We start from the raw sequence: 19435 nt of genomic DNA, 5'->3' as shown, positions 1-19435 counted from the left end.
TTGTATTTCTATAGAAGATTTTGTTCAAATTTTATTCGGTTCTTAATCATGGTTGCCACTCGAGTCAAAAATAATCTACCAAGATTTTATAGAAAATCTATAGAATCTATAGAAAATTTTGTCAAAAGTTTATTTCTATAGAAAATTTTGTTAAAATTTTATTTCTGTATAAATTTTTGTCAAAATTTTCTTTCTATAGAAAATTTTGTCAAAATTTTTATTTCTATAGAAAATTTTATTTCTATAGAAAATTTTGTCAAAATTTTATGTCTACTTTGTCAAACTGAATTATATACGTATTGGATCGATCTTTTTTGATTTGATATATACCACGTATGGACTTACATACAATTTAGAAGATGGTGTTAGGAGGTTTTGAGATACCTTGCCATCGGCAAGCGTTACCGCAACTTAAGTAATTCGATTGTGGATGGCAGTGTTTAGAAGAAGTTTCTACGCAATCCATGATGGAGGGTACTTAAGCTTCGGCCTGGCCGAACTTACGGCCGTATATACTTGTTTATTGTTAATTTATTTATTTGAAACAACCTCAAAAATATTATAATACCCTAGTAGACAATTTTATAAAGTTTTTTGTTACAAACTTACGATTAATAAATGCTTGGCCAAAATTTGCTTTTGCTTTGTTATATTCTAACACAAAAATAACTTATCCTCAATAGCAAAAGCATAGTTTTTCGGTATATAGATCTCAGAAATCTCAAAATATTTATGATTAATATTTTAGCAACTCTAATGGGGTCACATTGTCAATGATAGACAACACGAATAAATAAATGTCAACGTGTTATGGTAATTTATTTTTATATTTTCCTATTTTGCCATACTACTACTACTACTCTTAATAAACTAAGAGAATAGAAAGAACCCAACGAAAATAGAGCATAGCGAAATTGGTAGATAAAAAAAAGTATGAACAAACACAAAATATAGAAGCTAATAAATAAATTTTGCACACCAAAGTAATGAAATTTACATATTTTTCCCATAGCTTCCGCAAAAAAAAAAAAACTCGCTAACTATCCTTGAGTTAAATATATATTTTCGATTCAAAGGCTAAGTAAATAAAATTGAAAATTTTATAGACACAAACAGGAAATGAAGTAAATAAATGCGATTCGTTGATATTTAAAACGAAGAAAATACAAATATTTACTATATTAGGAAAATTGGGCCAACACGCACACACACACAATAATAATAGAGCTTTTGTTTTGCTTAATTGTAACAAAGAATCACCCAGTATAGGGCTCTAGGAGCGTATAACTGATAATGAATACATTCCACATACGCACACATGTACTGCTGGATACTGAAAAACGTGAGTATTTGAGAGCAAATTGTTATGATAACAATACAAATACAATTGAGTTTGTCAGCGATTAACATAAACGATTTAACATAAGAAATGAGAACAACAGAGTTAAATCTTTTATTATTATAAGCAGTGATCACGGTTGCCGGAGTAACCACAGTTGCTAGAATTCAACCAAAAATGATAGATTTTTTTACTTTTTGGTAGTTTGGTAGAATTCATGATGTTTTAGTAGATTTTGCCAAATATTCCCCTCCAACTGAGAGGTACTTCACAAATTTTCTATATAAAATAAAATTTTGGCAACATTTTCTACAGAAATAAAATTTTGACAAAATTTGGTATAGAAATAACATTTTGACAAAATTTTCTATAGAAATAAAAATTTCAGAAAATTTTCTATAGAAATAAATTGTTGACAAAACTTTCTACAGAAATAAAATTTCAACGACATTTTCTATAGAAATGAAATTTTGACAAAATTCTCAATAGAAACAAAATTTTGACAAAATTTTCTATAGAAATAAAATTTTGACAAAATTTTCTATAGAAATAAAATTTTGACAAATTTTTATATAGAAATAAAATTTTGACAAAATTTTCTATTGAAATAAAATCTTGACAACATTTTCTATAGAAATACAATTTTGACAAAATTTTCTATAGAAATACAATTTTGACAAAATTTTCTATAGAAATACAATTTTGACAAAATTTTCTATAGAAATAACACTTTGACAAATTTTTCTATAGAAATAAAATTTTGACAAAATTTTCTATAGAAATAATATTTTGACAAAATTTTCTATAGAAATAAAACTTTGGCAAAATTTTTTATAGAAATAAAACTTTTGGCAAAATTTTTTATAGAAATACAATTTTGACAAAATTTTCTATAGAAATAACACTTTGACAAAATTTTCTATAGAAATAACATTTTCACAAAATTTTCTATAGAAATAAAATTTTGAAAAAATTTTCGATAGTAATAAAATTTCGACAAAATTTTCGATAGAAATAAAATTTTGACAAAATTTTCTATAGAAATAAAATGTTGACAAAATTTTCTACAGATATAAAATTTTGAAAAATTTTTTTTATAGAAATAAAATTTTGACAAAATTTTCTATAAAAATAAAATTTTGACAAAATTTTCTATAAAAATAAAATTTTGACAAAATTTTTTATAGAAATAAAACTTTGGCAAAATTTTCTATAGAAATAAAATTTTTACAAAATTTTCTATAGAAATAACATTTTGACAAAATTTTTTATAGAAATAAAATTTTGACAAAATTTTCGATAGTAATAAAATTTTGACAAAATTTTGTATAGAAATAAAATGTTGACAAAATTTTCTACAGATATAAAATTTTGACAAAATTTTCTATAGAAATAAATTGACAAAATTTTCTATACAAATAAAACTTTTGGCAAATTTTTCTATAAATTTTACAAAATTTTGACAATATTTCCTATACAGATTAAATTTTAAAAAATTTTTCTATAGAAATAAAATTTTTACAACATTTTCTTTTGAAACAAAATCTTGACAACATTTTCTATAGAAATAAAATTTTGACAAAATTTTCTTTTGAGAGAAAATCTTGATAAAATTTTCTATAGAAATAAAATGTTGACACAATTTTCTATAGAAATAACATTTTGAGAAAATTTTCTATAGAAATAAAACTTTTTACAAAATTTTCTTTTGAAATAAAATCTTGACAACATTTTCTATAGAAATAAAATTTTGACAAAATTTTCTTTTGAAATAAAATCTTGATAAAATTTTCTATAGAAATAAAATCTTGATAAAATTTTCTATAGAAATAAATTTTTGACAAATTTTTCTATAGAAATAAAATTTTGACAACTTTTCTATAGAAATAAAATTTTGACAACATTTTCTATAGAAATAAAATCTTGACAAAATTTTCTATAGAAATAAATTGACAAAATTTTCTATAGAAATAAATTGACAAAATTTTCTATAGAAATAAAACTTTTTGCAAAAATTTTTATAGATATAAAATTTTACAAAATTTTGACAATATTTCCTATAAAAATAAAATTTTTACAAAATTTTCTATAGAAATAAAATTTTGACAAAAGTTTCTATAGAAATAAAATTTTGACACAATTTTCTATTGAAATAAAATCTTGACAACATTTTCTATAGAAATAAAATTTTGACAAAAGTTTCTATAGAAATACAATTTTGACAAAATTTTCTATAGAAATAACACTTTTGGCAAATTTTTTTTATAGAAACAAAACTTTTGGCAAAATTTTTTATAGAAATACAATTTTGACAAAATTTTCGATAGAAATAAAATTTTGACAAAATTTTCTATAGAAATAAAATGTTGACAACTTTTTCTATAGAAATAAAATTTTGACAAAATTTTTGATAGAAATAAAATTTTGACAATATTTCCTATACAAATAAAATTTTGACAAAATTTTCTACAGAAATAAAATTTTGACAAAATTTTCTATAGAAATAAAATTCTGACAAAATTTTCTATGGGAATAAAATTTTGACAAATTTTTTTATAGAAATAAAATTTTGCCAAATTTTCTATAAAAATAAAATTTTGACAAAATTTTCTATAGGAATAAAATTTTGACAATATTTTCTATAGAAATAAAATTTTGACAAAATTTCCTATGAAAATAAAATGTTGACAAAATTTTAATGATATTTTCTATAGAATTGAAATTTTGAAAAACTTTTCCAATGAACTAAAATTTTGTGAAAAATTTCTACAGAAATAAAATTTTCACAAAATTTTCGATAGTACTAAAATTTTGACAAAATTTTCTATAAAAATAAAATTTTGACAAAATTTTCTATAGAAATAAAATTTTTACAAAATTTTTTATAGCAATAAAACTTTGGCAAAATTTTCTATAGAAATAAAATTTTGACAAAATTTTCTATAGAAATATCATTTTGACAAAATTTTTTATAGAAATAAAATTTTGACAAAATTTTCGATGGTAATAAAATTTTGACAAAATTTTCGATAGTAATAAAATTTTGACAAAATTTTGTATAGAGATAAAATGTTGACAAAATTTTCTACAGATATAAAATTTTGACAAAATTTTCTATAGAAATAAATTGACAAAATTTTCTATACAAATAAAACTTTTGGCAAATTTTTCTATAAATTTTAAAAAATTTTGACAATATTTCCTATACAGATTAAATTTTAAAAAATTTTTCTATAGAAATAAAATTTTTACAACATTTTCTTTTGAAACAAAATCGTGACAACATTTTCTATAGAAATAAAATTTTGACAAAATTTTCTATAGAAATATCATTTTGACAAAATTTATTATAGAAATAAAATTTTGACAAAATTTTCGATGGTAATAAAATTTTGACAAAATTTTCGATAGTAATAAAATTTTGACAAAATTTTGTATAGAAATAAAATGTTGACAAAATTTTCTACAGATATAAAATTTTGACAAAATTTTCTATAGAAGTAAATTGACAAAATTTTCTATACAAATAAAACTTTTGGCAAATTTTTCTATAAATTTTAAAAAATTTTGACAATATTTCCTACACAGATTAAATTTTAAAAAATTTTTCTATAGAAATAAAATTTTTACAACATTTTCTTTTGAAACAAAATCTTGACAACATTTTCTATAGAAATAAAATTTTGACAAAATTTTCTTTTGAAATAAAATCTTGATAAAATTTTCTATAGAAATAAAATGTTGACACAATTTTCTATAGAAATAAAATTTTGACAAATTTTTCTATAGAAATAAAATTTTGACAACATTTTCTATAGAAATAAAATCTTGACAAAATTTTCTATAGAAATAAATTGACAAAATTTTCTATAGAAATAAAGCTTTTTGCAAAATTTTTTATAGATATAAAATTTTACAAAATTTTGACAATATTTCCTATACAAATAAAATTTTTACAAAATTTTCTTTTGAAATAAAATCTTGACAACATTTTCTATAGAAATAAAATTTTTACATTTCTATAGAAATAAATTCTATAGAAATAAAATTTTTACAAAATTTTCTATAGAAATAAAATTTTGACAAAAGTTTCTATAGAAATAAAATTTTGACAAATTTTTCTATAGAAATAAAATTTTGACAAAATTTTCTATAGAAATAACATTTTGACCAAATTTTCTATAGAAATAAAATTTTGACAAAATTTTTTTTAGAAATAAAATTTTGACAAAATTTTCTATAGAAATAAAATCTTAACGACATTTCCTATAGAAATGAAATTTTGAAAAACTTTTCCAATGAACTACAATTTTGTGATAATTTTCTACAGAAATAAAATTTTCGATAGTACTATAATTTTGACAAAATTTTCTATAGAAATAAAATTTTGACAAAATTTTCAATAGAAATAAAATTTTGGCAAAATTTTATATAGAAATAAAATTTTGCCAAATATTTTTAATGAAATAAAATGTTGAGAAAATTTTCTATAGAAATAAAATGGTAAAAAAAAAATTACAGAAATAAAATTTTTATAAAATTTTCTATAGGGAAAACATTTTGACACAATTTTATAAAAAACTAAAATTTTGACAAAATTGTCTATAGAAATAAAATTTTGACGCCGTTTTCTATAGAAATAAAATGTTGACAAAATTTTCTATAAAAGTAAAGTTTTGACAATATTTTTTATAGAAATAAAATGTTGAGAAAATTTTCTACAGAAATAAAATTTTGATAAAAATTTCGAAAGAAATAAAATTTTGACGACATTTTCTATAGAAATAAAATGTTGACAAAATTTTCTTTAGAAATAAAATGTTGACCAAATTTTCTATGCAAATAAAATTTTGCAAAAATTTCTATAGAATTAAAATTTTGAAAATAAAATTTTGACAAAATTTACTATAGAAATAAAATTTTGCAAAAATTTCTATCGAAGTTAAATTTTGGAAAAATTTTAAATGATATTAATTTAATTTGAAAAAATGGTCCGCTGGTACGAATTTTGTTCGAATTTTGGAAAAATATTGGTCCAAAATAAAAATTCATTGTGGCAACGCTGCTAATAATCCTATTTTTTACCATAATAGCCTTATTTATTAACCACTTTTACTCAAATTTAGCACATGGTAGCCTTCTATGGTATCAATCAAATTTGGTATCAATCAAAATATTATCCAAATTGATTCAGATTTAGATATAGCTCCCATATGTATATGCATCGCTCGATTTTCTCAAATTGAGCCAAAATTAACCAATATTACTCAAAATTTTAAATTTTGATGTATTAGCCGATCGTAATTAGATTTACATATAGCTCTTACATAACTAGATATATTGTCCTATTTGCACAACATTGGGTTTATTTCCTCTTTTTTAATAGTGGAATCTATATTATTTTATTCAGCAATTTTTGCTATATATATTTTATATAAATAGAGAATTTTCATTTAGCTATTTTTTTCTGGCAATACATTTTAATTTTGTTGATAGGCAACATTTGAACTAATTTGTGTTTGTCATAATACTTTGCTTGCTTTTTATCCTGTCACCTGTTTTCTTGTTAGTCTGTAAGTGATCTTTGTAGTGAACGCATCTTAATAAATTTAAGAAAGAACTTCGTCTGTGCATTATTGAGAATTGTTTCAACAAATTTATTTATTTTGTCCTATATTTTTCCTTGATCTAGCTATTTTGGCTTCTCAATAATTGGCAACACTTGTTAACATAAACGATTTGACATAAGAAATGAGAACAAGAGAGTTAAATTGTTCGTTGTTATAAGAGATCACTAACATAACACACACTCACATAGCGTACACTGTAATGACTGGTATTTCACCAGAATGATCTCTGTTAATGTAATTTAACATTCGAAACAAGATAACATAAACATGCCTACATGCCGAATGAATAAGGAATAAACTAAACTTTAAACTAATTTTTCTATCAAAAACCCTAAAATGGGTCTATTAATGATATTTGCGACAAACAACAAAAAACAAACAAAAACTACTCTCACAAAAATTACCTCAATATCTGTTTGTTCAACTTTACCAAAAATGAGAGAGAGAAAAAAAAACAAAAACCAACCGAACTTTTCTATTTGCTATGACAATAGAAAGACAAACTAAAATAGGTCTTTTGTTCTAATTTCCATGTTACCATTCACCAGATAAGAGCAGACAATAAAACCTCAGAATTGCAAAATGGGCAAAAAAACAAAAGCCTAGAGAAAAAGTTTTGGTTTTCGTTTTTTACTTTTCATCTTCACTAATGTAAGAGCGGCCACAGGAAAAAAAGAGCAGAGCAGAACAGTAAATAGCTTCTAGTTGTAACTGGTAGTGAAAGTTCTTAACAAAATAAAAAAAAAAACAAATGCCACAAAACCACTGAGAATGAGGCTATGTGTCTAAACAAGACTGTTTAGACTTAATTTAACTATAACTTAATTGAATTTGAATTTAATAGTAAAGTAAATCATTCTGAATTTTGAAATTTGAATTGTATTGCATTGTAACGAAAAAAATTATGGTTTAAGAATCACTTGAAATGTATGAGACTATTCGATTTGAACTAAAGATAGTAATATCGATAAATGTCAAAAGATGATTTCAACTAGTTCTAAAAATTAGTTAAATAGAAAATCGAAAGGTTTCCTGGCTGGTATGAAACATTCAATAAATCACTTTTTATTTTCCCGCAGCCACGAATAGAATTACTTGGTAAGATTATCCTCGAATAAAGGCTTAACTCAAATTTAACCCACTTGTGTTTCGTCTCATTTCTCTCTCTTGAATTATTTTGGATTGGGTTATGATTTCCCATATTGCTCGAGGAACCATTCCCAACCCAAATAACAATATTATCTCGCCTAGCAACTTCATCCATTGAACCTTCTGTGAAGTTTTTTGGGATTCTGTCTTCTCTGCATACCCAATATCCACATACAGTCCACAAAAACCACAACCTCTGGAGTCGTATACTCATTAAGCGCTTTTGGTGTCAGTTGGTGCTTTGACATCCTCTCCTGAAACCCCAGTTGTTCATGGTCCTCTCGGCAAGAGAAGAGAATACAGCAACAGAGAAGATCACGAAAAGTAGAGAAATGAGGTAACTGCCACATGAAATGAATTATCACATGACAGTTTCAAGTCGGGTTCGGTAAGCTCAATAGCTAAAGCGGAGTAAGTGTAATTCTATGAAACATAAGAAAGTAAAAAGTGCTTAGAAATCGAAATTAAAACAGCATAAAATTCTTGTGGGAAAATATTAAGAAAACCGTGAAAATTGATGTCCGTCCGTATTGAAAGTCAAAGTTTCCTTTTCAAAAAACGTAAAAATTATTTAAAATTTTAATATCAGAGGTGCAATTTTATCCAGAAAAAAAGTGAAAAGTGGAATATTTCAAGAAATGGAATAAAAGGAAAATAATAATTTTTATATGATTTATACAAGCTATAAATTCGCATATATTACGTAATTGAAAGCATGCTAAATTTGCATAATTGCATATGTGCCGTTATTTAAAAATTCATGAGAAGAAAAAATCGCATAGAATAACGGCATAGATGGAGAAGTGCGAAAAAGTGTAATGTGAAAAAGTGTCTATCCAAAGAGACAGATGTTCCATTTATCACCCATTTCAATATTTTATTCTTCATTTCCATACGTCCCTATTCGCCAAATTTTTTTTTGTTTGCTTGCACTTCATGTTTAATTCCTACATTTCATCTTTAACATAACTTTGAAATTCCAGAAGATTTGTTTTATTCCAAATTTTCCAAAAGATACATGACGGAATATGCAAAATTCCAAAGTGCAAATTTTTCCACAATTTGATATATGAGCAATTCCGAAATTTGTGTTCTCCGCTTCTCCTAATTTCTTTCTTTTGCTCAAATTTATTAATCGTATATAATTTTGTTCATTGGTTGTTCTTCGGCGAAAAAAGGAAAAAAAAGTGCAGTAAAAAAGGCAACATTCCAAAACGTAAATTTTGTACAAAATTTAATACAATTTCGTCGATTGTTTCGTATTAAATCTTTACATTTTTCGCACAGTGTGTTGTATTCAGTTTTATGATCATCGGCATCCTGAATCCACAGTGAGAAAAACTACTATACAAAATACAGATTGTATGTGCAAAACTCATATATGAGACATTCCAAAATATATTTTCTTGTTTGAAGTGATGGGAATGAACCAGATTAATAAAATGAGAGCATAGGAATATATTTGCTCTGCAGAAATTCATATGGATATCTAAACGAATTGAAATTATTTTCAACAACAAATTTCGCAACCGCAACTTTTTCAAGCTCAAGGTAATTACCTTTTAATTTTTTTATTTTTTTATTTATTTTACTTTCCTATTTAATGTGAATTACAAAATTCAAACGCAAAGAGAAATGGTTTATAATTGAAGGGAAATTCCATTAAAGTATATACATATTCCAACATTCAAAAATATAGGAGCAAAACAAAAATTAATGATAAATAGAAAAATTATATTATATTAAATATATATACACACGAATTTGTGACAGATTTTTTTTATTTGTTACGCACACATATATGTTTTGCTCACACAACGAATAATAATAATTGGGTTCCACATATATCTCGCTCTCATTGTCTTTGTGGATCGTATTTTACAGGAGAAATTTGCTGGAGTTGCCAATTTCCGATTATGAAAAGTGCTAATTTCGAGAAAACTAAAAAGTTTTACACCACACGTGAATTGTTGGTTTCATGAGTAAACTTATGTTTTCGTATTCATAATTTATTGTGCGAATTGTATGTTAGAAAATCTTAGAAATTCGACAGGGGTAAAGAAAACAGAAAAATACTGTTGATTGGTATGCCGCATTGAAACATATATAATTATCCATTAATTAAGTGCTTAATTAATTATTGCTTTTGTTCAAAACGATTTATTTATATGCAAAAGTGTGCATAAGAATTAATTAGAATTCCTCCATCCGTTGAACTGAAATTTACGAAATTAAATTAAAAACAAATTTCTTTGGTTATTTTGTTTACGTTTTGGCTCACTTCAATATTCAATTCCCATAACTATTTCACGAACATACTTTATTTCAGTTGATTTTAGTCACTCAAGATCTATTATATTTTGAGCGATTTATGCTAATTTTTTACTTTTTGTATTTACATCAGTTTTCAAATTTTGGGAATTATTGATACATTAATATATATAGTCTTGTGTTATTGTATATTTCCTTATATTCGCCATACACATATTTACTTTGAAAGGTTTGTCAGTCACCCGTAAAACTGACCGCTAAAACGAAATCTGGTTTAAATACCATATATTGTACAGATATTTCTGAATCTACTGTATATTGCAATAAATTGCATATTTTTAGTTCTATTTGAGGGAAATGTCGAACGATTCTTTGGATGATACGGCCCAAAAGGGCGAAGAAAGGGTTATGGCTATAACCGAACGCAAGTTTTATTTTGATTATGATCATTTACTTATGCTCTGTAGTTATGTCGAGAATGTGGATTTGGTTCAACAAACCGAATCGTTGGTGCAGGCTAAAATGGAGGATTTGGAAGTTCGATGGACAAGTTTCAATTCTTCCTACGAGTCTCTAATGTTATCCTCCGATTCAGCCATAACCAAAGAAGTGAGAGAGAAAGCTCGCGTTAATTTTACAGTATGTTCTGAGGCATACTATGCTTCTAGGTCTCGTTTATTGGACATATCGAGGGTAGCTTCCTCTTCAAATCCTAGAGCAGAAGCTTCTCGAATAGGTATATCACCGAGTGACTTCCCACTACCGCGTTACAGTCTTGAGACCCAAGCTGTCGGTTCACCCAATGTGTACATAAAAGTTCCTCCCTGTGACACGGAGGTGTTCAGAGGTGGATACGAAGAGTGGCCGTCTTTCCGTGACATGTTCACGGCGGTCTACGTAAACCACCCAAAACTTACTCCCGCACAAAAATTATACCATCTCAGGAATAAAACTCAGGGTTCAGCTGGCGCAATAGTCAAAAGATACACTTTATGTGATGAAAATTTTGACTTAGCGTGGAAGGCTCTCAAGATTCGCTACGAAAATAAGCGAGTGTTGGTTGACAACCAACTTAAAATTTTATTTAATATCCCGGTGGCAGAAGAGGAGACAAGCGAGTCTGTCCAGAGAATACAGTCAACGGTAAATGACTGCTTGTCTACCCTCAAGACACTTGACGTCAAGATAGAGCACTGGGATCCTATTTTGATTTATTTAATCTCGACCAAGCTCCCAGATAGGACATTATCGTTGTGGGAACAATCCCTGAAATCCCATAACGATTTGCCGATGTGGTCTCAACTGGATGAGTTCCTAATCGAACGTTTTGAGATTGTTGAGCGTTTGTCAAGCATTCGCTCTACGAAGGAAGGTTATAATCACACTGATCAGCGGGTTAATCGAACTCAAGCTTACCATTCCCAGGAGAAATTGGATTCTTCTTGTCCTTTATGTGAAGGCAATCATTCATTGCGTATTTGTCAAAATTTCCGAAATTTTTCGGAGCAAGAGAGAATAGACTTTGTATTTAAAAACAAGTTATGCAATAATTGCCTCTCTCCATTTCATAAGAAACAGAAATGCAAAAGCAGAAATAAATGCTTTATATGCCAGAAATCGCACCATACTCTTTTGCATTTAAAAGGTAGAACAGTCACAGTGCCTGAGAGCGATAGGGTGGAAAATGCCTCGAATACAACAGAAGCTCCTCGAACCCATAGGGATGATTTGATCGAAGGGCCATCGACATCGGGCTTTGGACGCAATGTTCAGGTTCAAGCAAATTATTCTTCAGGTAATGAGACTATTTTGCTTCGTACAGCACTTGTTCAAATTGAACACAGGGGAGAACTCTTTACAATTCGGGCTTTAATAGACCCTGGTTCGCAACGAACGTTTTTGTCGGAAAGAATCCGAGATATTCTTCGAATTCCATATCGGAAGGCCTCGTTTGATATTTTTGGTATTGGTGAACAGAAAATATCCTCGAATAAAGAGTGCGAACTAGTGCTTTTCTCATCCAGATACAATCTCAGGATACCTATAACTGCTATTGTACTCCCAAAGGTAACACAGCGTTTACCTTCTGTTTCGTTTTCGGTTTCATGCCCAAGTGATCTGAGAGAAATTGATCTTGCAGATCCCTCTTTCAATAAATCCTCGCATATTGACCTTATTCTGGGCAATGACTCCGAAAAACTACTCAATATCGACGGAATTAAGAGGAATATTTGTGGGGAAGCATCTGCTTACAACACTGTATTTGGCTGGGTGTTAAGTGGTCCCATGAGAGCAGAACGAGTTCAGACATTCACCACCCATGTACATCCTTCTGAAAATTCCTCTCTTAATGAAATTCTGCAGAAATTTTGGGATTTAGAAGAAATTCCCACATCTCATCCAGTATCAGACGAGGATCATTATTGTGAGGAATTGTACAGGAATACCACTGTACGTGGATCTGACGGTCGTTACACTGTAAGACTGCCTTTTAAGAAGGAGTTTTCTGAATCAATGCATCTTGGGTCTTCAAGATTCATTGCCCTTGGGCAATTGTCCAGAATGGAACAGTCCTTGTCGAAGAACCCTGAGTTACAAGTGCAATACACCGCGGTTTTAGATGAATATTTGTCGATGAACCACATGGAAGAAACCTCTTGCGAAGAAGTTTTTTCGGATGGAAAATTTTTTTCTTTCTACCTACCGCATCACGCTGTAGTTCGACCCGAGCACAAAAGTACCAAGGTACGAATTGTGTTCAATGCCTCTCGTAAATCTAAATCGGGATATTCCCTCAATGACGTTTTGTTAACTGGTCCCACTCTACAAACAGATCTTATATCAACTGTATTGAACTGGAGAAAATACAAATATGTCTTCAGCGGTGACATTCAAAAAATGTACCGGCAAATTTTAGTACACCCCAATGATCGTCCATATCAACGAATTCTCTATCAGAGATCATCTGATAGCGCAGTTAAGGATTATCAATTACGCACTGTTACATTTGGTGTAAACTGCGCTCCCTTTTTGGCGATCAGAACCCTTCTTCAGCTTGCGTCAGACTGTGAAACACAGTTCCCGAAAGTATCTAACACATTAAGGAAAGAAACTTATGTGGACGACATACTTTCCGGTGGATTTTCTTTAGAAGAGACAAAAGAGCTCCAAACCCAATTAATATTTACTCTTAAGTCAGCGGGTTTCCCTTTAAAGAAAATAACTGCCAATGATTCACAGCTGTTGACCCATTTGCCTCCCGAAGACATCTATGACCTAGACTTTTTAAGACTGGATGAGACTAGTTCTACAAAAACTTTAGGAATCAAATGGAATGCCTTGAGCGACAGTTTTTCATATACTTTGAATCATATAGCTCCAACTAAAGGCATAACAAAACGAACTATTCTCTCGGCAGTCGCCCAACTATTTGACCCAGCGGGTTGGATAACCCCAATCATCATACGAGCCAAAATGCTTTTGCAACAGCTATGGCTGGAAGGTTTGGATTGGGATACACCAGTTAGCCAAGAAACGCATCTAACATGGGAATCTCTTATGCAAGATTTCTCACACATAGCGAATATAAAAATTCCTCGATGGATTCGATATATGCCATCAGATCGCGTTCAAATCCATGGCTTCGCTGATGCATCTAAAGCGGCTTATTGTGCTTGTGTGTACGTTGTTGTTAATTCTGATTGCGCTTCAAATTCGAACTTGGTGGTTGCGAAGAGCAAAGTGGCTCCCTTGAGAACAATATGTTTACCGCGTTTAGAGCTCAATGGAGCCGAGTTGCTTGCGAGACTTACCAATTATGTGTTGTCTGTATTTGATTTTAAGGTCACCCAAACCTTCTTGTGGACAGATTCGTCTATTGTTCTGGGCTGGCTATCGAAGCCTCCATGGTCTTGGGAAACTTTCGTAGCGAACCGAACTTCTAAAATTCATTCTCTTGTTCCCAATGCCCAGTGGCGACACGTCCCCTCTCATGATAACCCGGCAGATCTAGGCACGAGAGGTTGCAAACCTAAAGATCTAGTTGATTTAAAGTTATGGTGGAATGGTCCCTCATGGATTACAGGTCCTTTATCTTCATGGCCAGAAATGATTCCCATAAGTAGTGTAGAACCAAAAAAGTTAGTACAAAATCTTCATGTGACGGCTGAAAATATGGATATTTTGGATAGATTCTCCTCTTATAATAGAGCTTTAAGAGTTATCTCTTATATTTTTCGTTTTTATCGGCGGTTACATCCTAGTACAAGATCTGAGTACACCTTTTCCGGTGTAAATTTATCTCACGAGGAGATATGGTTTGTAAGACGAAGGCTAATTGAACTATCTCAGCGCTATTATTTTAAAGATGAATACACTTCCCTTTTGGACGACAAACTAGTTTCGAAAAAAAGTTCTTTGTCAACACTGAACCCATTTCTGGACAAAGACAAACTTCTTCGTGTAAATGGACGTTTATCCCAATCGACACTACCTTATAATGAGCGCCATCCAATTATTCTTCCGGGCAATTCCAGAATTTGTTATCTCTACCTTTCCCATCTGCATGAGTTTTTAGCTCATGCAGACTGTGTGCTCATGTGCAGAATGGTGCAAACGGAATTCTACATAGCTAGACTTAAACCGCGTGTTAAAGCAATAATCCATAAATGTAAAATATGCGTTATTTTTAAGCAAAACCCGTGCTCGCAAATGATGGCTCCATTACCACTGGACCGTTGTACTATTTCCGCACCCTTTCATGTAACTGGAATAGATTTTGCCGGTCCATTCGACTTAAAAAGTTCATATTTGCGCAAATCACCAACTGTTAAGGCATATGTATCCGTATTCGTGTGTTTTGCAACAAAAGCGGTGCATTTAGAACCGTGCTCAGATTAGTCTTCTGCGGCATTCGAGGCTGCGTTTTCTCGTTTTGTTGGGAGGCGAGGACTACCCCGAAGGGTAGTATCGGACAATGGACGAAACTTTGTAGGAGCCAGTAGAGTGTTGCTAAGAGAATTTTCCCAATTCATAAAAAGCTCATCATCTGATATTTCGAATAAATATTTGTCCCATGGCCTCGAATGGAGCTTCATCCCACCTCATGCTCCTCATATGGGAGGGTTGTGGGAAGCAGCTGTTAAAAGTTTTAAACACCATTTTAAACGATTAGCAGGCACACATAGGTTTACGTTTGAACAACTTGCCACATTGTTAGCCCGTATAGAGGGCGTTCTCAACTCCCGTCCCATATCAGCTCTTTCGGAAGACCCAACGGATATAAGTGCGTTAACACCTGGCCACTTCCTTAAAGGATCACCGATGGTAGCCTTACCTGAACCGCTATCTCCGAACCTTTCGTTAATAAATCGTTGGACAAAATTGAAGGCCATTCACCATCAGTTCGCCATTCGTTGGAAAGAGGACTATTTGAAGTCGCTTCAAAAACGTTACAAGTGGAAAGCGCCACAATGTAATATAAAGAAGGGTGATTTAGTAGTAGTGATTGACGAACTGCTACCGCCTAGTGAATGGCGGCTTGGTCGAATCGAAGAGACTCAACCCGGTTTAGATGGAAAAACTCGTGTTGTTCAAGTGCGTACTGCTATGGGTCTCATAAAACGGCCAGTTGTCAAGTTATGCTTACTACCGTACTTAAACGTAGCCGAATCAAATTAACATTAATTCAAAATCTCCAACAAATTGGAGAGTTATTTTCCATTTAACCGCACTTTACTTTTTATCCTTACAGATCAGCTAACTCCAACGAATCACGCAATCCAGAGATATATCGCTGCATGTTGTGTAAGCGGTTTCACAGTATACGAACCTGTCCAAAATTTTTGAGGATGAAGCCAATAGACAGATGCCGAACAGTGCGCCAACTTAAATATTGCGTAAATTGTTTAGCGAAGAGTCACACAGTTGCCAAATGCCACTCAAAAAATAAATGTCGTAAATGCCGTAATTACCACCATACCATGTTACATCCGAATGAGTACATGGTTTATGCTTCTGGCAACCGTCAACAGCCACCAAATTCTCATACGCCTCTAGCACAACACAAAAAACGGACGCAACAAACTAATGTAAAGACGGGTTCAAATCAACGGAAATTCAACAAAAAAGCTCCACAATCTAATACAAACTCTGTCCCTCAACCATCTATCAATCAGTATCTTTTATCAGACGCAATTCGCTCATTAGCTTCAGTTCTTTGTGCCACAAACCAAACTGATCATTCTTAAGTCCGGCGCCATGTCTAAACAAGACTGTTTAGACTTAATTTAACTATAACTTAATTGAATTTGAATTTAATAGTAAAGTAAATCATTCTGAATTTTGAAATTTGAATTGTATTGCATTGTAACGAAAAAAATTATGGTTTAAGAATCACTTGAAATGTATGAGACTATTCGATTTGAACTAAAGATAGTAATATCGATAAATGTCAAAAGATGATTTCAACTAGTTCTAAAAATTAGTTAAATAGAAAATCGAAAGGTTTCCTGGCTGGTATGAAACATTCAATAAATCACTTTTTATTTTCCCGCAGCCACGAATAGAATTACTTGGTAAGATTATCCTCGAATAAAGGCTTAACTCAAATTTAACCCACTTGTGTTTCGTCTCATTTCTCTCTCTTGAATTATTTTGGATTGGGTTATGATTTCCCATATTGCTCGAGGAACCATTCCCAACCCAAATAACAATATTATCTCGCCTAGCAACTTCATCCATTGAACCTTCTGTGAAGTTTTTTGGGATTCTGTCTTCTCTGCATACCCAATATCCACATACAGTCCACAAAAACCACAACCTCTGGAGTCGTATACTCATTAAGCGCTTTTGGTGTCAGTTGGTGCTTTGACATCCTCTCCTGAAACCCCAGTTGTTCACTATGAAAAAAGAGTTTTATAGAAATATTTGAATGCCTATTTTCTACTTTATAGATTTTGCATTCATTCATTCCTTCATTCATCATTTTTTGATACTAACTACTGGCCTATTTTTTTAAGATAACTTTAGTCTTTCATTATGCTATTAGGCCAGAGTTTCGTTTACCAAAAACAAAAAAACAAAATACCAACCAAACAATGCCTAGGTAATCCACAAATGATAGGTAGACTATTGTAAATAAATAAAACCAAATTTGTATGACAAATAGATTAGGAATGTACAATTAGGATTTAATATTGTAATACCATCAGAGACGATGATGACAAAAAAAGGAAAAGGTAAAACAATATTTCCCACATATAGTAACATAAGAATAATATATTGTAAATTTCAACGCCAAATAAAGTAGTTTAGCAAAATTTATTCAAGAGTCAAAATTTTATTTCTAAAAAAAAATTTGTGAACATTTTATTTCTATAGAAAATTTTGTCAAAATTTTATTTCTATATAATTTTTTTCAAAATTTTACTGCTATAGAACATTTTGTCAAAATTTTATTTCTATAAAAAATTTTGTCAAAATTTTATTTTTATACAAAATTTTGTAAAATTGTATTTCTATAGCAAATTTTGTCAACATTTTATTTCTATATATAGAAATATATAGAAATAAAATTTATCAAAATTTTGTTTCTATAGCAAATTTTGTCAACATTTTATATCTATAGAAAATGTTATAAATATCTTATTTCTAGATTTTTCAAAATTTTATCGCTATAGAAAATTTTGTCAAAATTTTATTTCTATAGAAAATTTTGTCAAAATTTTATTTTTATAGAAAACTTTGACATAATTTTATTTCTATAAAAAATTTTATCAAAATTTTATTTCTAAAGCAAATTTGTCAACATTTTATTTCTATAGAAAATTTTGTCAAAATTTTATTTCATTTCATGTTAGCCTGATACCGAAACAGGCAATTGACGTCCAAATGCATTATATCTAATTATACAATTATTTTTCGAGCTTTATGGACAGATATAGATTAAGGAACATGGTTAATAGAGCCATTGAAAAGAAAACGCCAGATACAAATCTATACACGCCTGGACTGTACATGTTTCGGTTCGGGCGAATGAACCTTTCCACAGCCTTTAGTATAGATCTGGCTGGGAGAGATAACTCAATTTTGGGCCCTTTATGCTAACTCCTTATGGAGAAAACATTTGGGAAATTTCCTCTTACAAATTGAATCATCTTTTCTCCCACTGTACATCATCTTTTCTCCCAGCCAGATCTATAAAGGCTGTGGAAAGGTTCATTCGCCCGAACCGAAACATGTACAGTCCAGGCGTGTATAGATTTGTATCTGGCATTTTCTTTTCAATGACTCTATTAACCATGTTCCTTAATCTATATCTGTCTATAAAGCTCGAAAAATAATTATATAATTAGATAAAATTTTATTTCTATAGAAAATTTTGTTAAAATTTTATTTCCATACCAAAAGTTTCGTCAAAATTTTATTTCTATAGAAAATTTTCTCAAAATTTTATTTCTATAGATTATTTTGGCAAAATTTCATTTCTATAGAAAAGTTTGTCAAAATTTTATTTCTATAGATAATTTTGTCAAAATTTTATTTCTATAGAAAATGTTGTCAAAATTTTATTTTTATAGAAAAATTTGACAAAATTGTATTTCTATAGAAAAAATATTGTGGAAATTTTATTTTTGTAGAAAAAAAAATTTTGGAAATTCTATTTTTATAGAAAATTTTGTCAACATTTTATTTCTATAGCAAATTTTGTCAACATTTTATTTCTATAGAAAATTTTATAAATATCTTATTTCTACTTTTTTTATTCAATTTTTTCAAAATTTTATTCCTATAGAAAATTATTGTCAAAATTTTAGTTTTATAGAAAACTTTGACAAAATTTAATTTCTATAGCAAAATTTTGTTAAAATTTTATTTCCATACGAAAATTTTCGTCAAAATTGTATTTCTATAGAAAATGAAAATTTTGTCAAAAATTTTATTTTTATAGAAAATTTTCACAAAATTGTATTTCTATAGAAAAAATATTGTGGAAATTTTATTTCTGTAGAAAAAAATTTGTGGAAATTCTATTTTTATAGAAAAA

The 19435-nt window shown here is 29.3% G+C and overlaps 2 protein-coding genes across 2 annotated transcripts in view; one reads left to right on the top strand and one right to left on the bottom strand.

Moving 5' to 3' along the window:
- GABA-B-R1 (gamma-aminobutyric acid type B receptor subunit 1) overlaps positions 1-19435 on the bottom strand; it is a 543509-nt gene that overhangs the window by 430466 nt on the left and 93608 nt on the right. The window lies entirely within an intron of this gene.
- LOC142224446 (uncharacterized) lies at positions 8472-16637 on the top strand. The gene is made up of 4 exons (XM_075294216.1): positions 8472-8501; positions 10732-15275; positions 15351-16040; positions 16142-16637. The coding sequence occupies exons 1-4, from the start codon at positions 8472-8474 to the stop codon at positions 16635-16637; spliced, it is 5760 nt and encodes a 1919-aa protein (XP_075150331.1).

The sequence above is a fragment of the Haematobia irritans genome, chromosome 2 (assembly GCF_050003625.1).
Source record: "Haematobia irritans isolate KBUSLIRL chromosome 2, ASM5000362v1, whole genome shotgun sequence".
Lineage (NCBI taxonomy): Eukaryota > Metazoa > Arthropoda > Insecta > Diptera > Muscidae > Haematobia > Haematobia irritans.
The sequence above is the reverse complement of the archived record's forward strand: the minus strand, read 5'-3'. Positions and strand labels throughout refer to the sequence as shown.

What these genes read in the sequence shown, in the direction of transcription:
- LOC142224446 (XM_075294216.1), top strand. Translation starts at nt 8,472, where the DNA reads ATGAATTATCACATGACAGTTTCAAGTCGG. An exon ending in ACATGACAGTTTCAAGTCGG is followed by an intron (nt 8,502 to 10,731) that starts GTTCGGTAAGCT and finishes GCATATTTTTAG; the next exon opens with TTCTATTTGAGGGAAATGTC. An exon ending in GTCAAGTTATGCTTACTACC is followed by an intron (nt 16,041 to 16,141) that starts GTACTTAAACGT and finishes TTATCCTTACAG; the next exon opens with ATCAGCTAACTCCAACGAAT.